General features: G+C 40.2%; 1 protein-coding gene across 1 annotated transcript in view; it reads right to left on the bottom strand.

The window, feature by feature from the left end:
* LOC149135379 (WD repeat-containing protein 37-like) overlaps window positions 1-2,959 on the bottom strand; it is a 28,677-nt gene extending 25,718 nt beyond the window's left edge. Inside the window, exon 1 of the mRNA XM_089354444.1 lies at window positions 2,826-2,959. Within this exon, the coding sequence (XP_089210570.1) occupies window positions 2,826-2,864 (39 nt within the window). The 5' untranslated portion in view covers window positions 2,865-2,959. The remainder of the gene's footprint in view (window positions 1-2,825) is intronic.
* Between the last annotated feature and the right edge of the window lie 714 nt (window positions 2,960-3,673).

Here is a 3,673-nt window from a genome sequence, read left to right as displayed (position 1 = left end):
AGGTCGGTACATGACAGGGGCAGGTCGGTACATGACAGGGGCAGGTTGGTACATGACAGGGGCAGGTTGGTACATGACAGGGGCAGGTTGGTGCATGACAGGGGCAGGTTGGTACATGACAGCTTTTTTTAGACTGACTGTCAATCCTAAGGTAGTGCAAGCATCAGAGAATGCATTCAAAATGTGTTGCATATCAATCTCTGTGTGCACTACTAGATCACAATCATCTGCATACAAAAGGTCTCTGATAGAGGTAAATACCTTTGTTTTTGCAGCAAAGCGCCTGTTATTAAATATGCTGCCAGAGGTTCGATAATGGATGTAAACACCATATCTGCAATTTCTGAACGCAATACAGAAAACCATCACGAAATATATGGCAATAGGGTCGGTGCCTGAACATCCCCCCATTTCACTCCATTTTGTATTGAGATGAGCTCCAACATTTTACCTCTAACATTAATTCTATCCTTCATGAAAAGACCTAACCAAAGCAAGGAACTTTTCAGGACAACCAAGTTTCTGGAGGACTTTCCACAGTGCATTTCAATTAACTGTAACAAAGGCCTTTGTCAGATCGACAAAAACCTGATATAAATCCAGACCCTGTTCCACACACTTCTCCTGAAGCTGTCTAGCTGAGAAGATCACATCAGCAGTGCCACATCCCACACGAAAGCCAGGTTGACTTTTTGGAAGAACACAATCTGCAACGTGTTTTCAGCAGGCGATTCAGAAGTACCCTGCATAGAACCTTTCCTACGACAGAAAGCAATGATATTCCCCTATAGTTACCACAATCATTCCTGTTGCCCTTTCCCTTATATAAGACCACCATTACTGTATCTCTCCAGTCCTCAGGTACAGATTCACTAGCCCATATCCTGCCAAACAAGGAGTGAAGTTGCTGCAAATGCTTCTTACTGCCATGCTGTAACAACTCCGCATGTATGCCATTCATACCCGGAGACCTCCCATCATTCATCCTTGAGTCAGCCACTGCAACTTCTTCTAACATTGGTGGTTACACAAGAGCTGCACTCACAGGTTATTCAGGGATGAGATTGAGAACATCCTCACTAACTACAGACTGCTGATTCAAAAGTTCATCAAATTGTTCTCGCCACCTTCGCAGAATTCCTTGTGAATCACGAAGAAGTTCTTTACCATCCCTGCTTCGAAGTGTTGTCATCATTGAAGAAGTCGGTCCATAAACTGCTCACAAGAGACCATACAACAGTTTTGTGTTACTGGAATCCGACGTTGCCTGTATCTCATCAGCCTTCTTACTCCACCACGTATCCCTCATCTGAGAGAGCCTCCACCTCACATGTAATTTCATATCCTTGAGTTCCCTATACAACACTTCCCTTTCCTGTGGCTTTGCTGACAAATAGCATGACAAAGTACGTCTTTTATCAGCCAATAAATCATCTATATATTCATCATTTTCTTTAAACCAATTTTGATGCTTTCTTTATATCACTCCCAGAACTTTCCTGAATATATCATAAACTGACTTTTTAAGGGTCGGCCAATCCTCCCCAATATCTGCAACATTCATTTCCCCTCGTAAAGTTTTCTTCACACTATTACACCTAAGACGAGCAACATTCAGTCGTTTAGGTAGGGTAATCCCTGCAGCCCGGATTTTACGTTTTGTGATTAATTTCACTTTTGCATGTACCAGGAGGTGGTCAGTCCAACACTTGGCCCCACGAACACACTGCACATCTCATATGTCATGCACCCTAATAAGGATGTAATCCAGAATATGCCATTCTTAAGATGCAGGGTACATCCATGTGCTCTTAAACTTATTCTTTTGTTGAAACATGGTATTGGTAACACACAGACGCAGCTCCTTGCACATCTGCAGCAGAAGCATGTGATTACTATTACACTTTCCCACCCCATGCCTTCCAATTACAGTCCCCGTGTCAAAATCCCAACCCATTAAAGAAGTCACACCTACATGTGATGGTTATGTGAATGTAATTTTTTTCTACTCTAGGCACAAGGCCCGAAATTTGGTGGGAGGGGACCAGTCAATTAGATCAATCTCAGTATGCAACTTGTACTTAAATTTATCGACCCCTGAAAGGATGAAAGGCAAAGTCGACCTCAGCAGAATTTGAACTCAGAACATAAAGACAGACGAAAAACCGCCAAGCATTCACCCGGCGAGCTAACGTTTCTGCCAGCTTGCTGCTTGCGAATGTAATTTGAATCCCTATGAGGACACTGATAATTTTGATTTTGACCAGGATTTGACAAATGTGTCACTTGGTTGCAGGATATAATTCTTTTATTGTTCTGTTTCTTCAACTCAAATTGTCTTGATGCATCATGACACATTTTATGTCATGCAGACCAATCTAAGGAATAACTTTCTCAAAATGTTACATTAAGCTGTAGAGATTTTAGTGATTGATTCAACTTATCCTTAAAACCTAAGAATGAGTTTTCCTTTACCATGGAATCCCTCTACTTGTTGGCCATACACTCTGGATAAGGAGTAAGAAAGTATACACTGTGTGTGACTGGTTGTTTGTAGATACAGTTATATATGAACACACACACACACATCCATACAAACAAACAAACATGCACCTGGCATGATTAAATGTAGAAATGCTTCCAAAGCAATACAAATTAAGTGCGTAATGGAAATGTCAAAAGAAAATATCAGTGTGAAGCAATGGGATCCATAGAAAAGTGCCTAAATAGGATTTCCAAACGAAAAATATGAATTATCAATTTTTTTTTTTAATGTGACACAAAACTAGCATCCTTTAGTGCCTGAATAAAACAATTGTACTTGCCGCCATCAGAGTATAACCATAATCACTTTTAGAGCGCATCTGAAATAAAAAAGAACATTCAGAATCTATCTGTAGGATGTTAGAGCTAACATATGTTTTAGGATTTACACAATATATAAATGATATTAGATGTGTTTTTGATTGAAGTTTTGATTAAATGTAATAGATACAACTGAAAGAATTTATGTTGTATAGTATTTGACATACCTGTATTTGTATATCAAATACAGACTACTAGCCACTTTGAGTTATTTCACTTAGCTCATTTTTGTTTAAACTACACAATTTACCTAGGCCATAAATGTGTTCAACTCTTGGTCCCTTGGGTGCTTGACCTCTGGAGATAAGGTTGGACAAATGTCAGGTAGATGACACCTATCAAGGCAGAAATGTGTCTACAGTTGTCCTCTTAGCTCCAGAAAATAAATCTGTCCTCTTTCCTTAATGGCATGAGAATGATCACACATAGAAAGTGCTAAGAATAAGATAATGGCATCCTGAGACGCATCTCAGAGGAGAGAGCCAGATAACTGAAGGTACAAAAGAGAATCAGGGAAGGAAAATAAAATTGGAAAGGATGGTACTGAGAATGAAAGATGGGTTCTAAGAGGAAGTGGTTCCAGGAGGAAGCAGGTAACGAAGAGAAATATGGGAATATTCAGCTCTAATATGTTTGTCACAGCTGAATAGTGTCACAGGAGAGTAATGAAGGGATGGGTGTTAGGAAGGTTTGGTGAGGATAGATTGGACGTAAGGGCAAGGAGGGCCCAGTAAGAGCATAAACATAATGCTTTTAGGATCTCACTTTCATTGAGAGAGATGGGTCTCCTTGAACACAGTGGACTGCC

This window comes from Octopus bimaculoides, chromosome 6, assembly GCF_046866305.1.
Source record: "Octopus bimaculoides isolate indiv1 chromosome 6, ASM4686630v1, whole genome shotgun sequence".
Lineage (NCBI taxonomy): Eukaryota > Metazoa > Mollusca > Cephalopoda > Octopoda > Octopodidae > Octopus > Octopus bimaculoides.
This window is presented reverse-complemented; position numbering and strand designations above follow the sequence as displayed.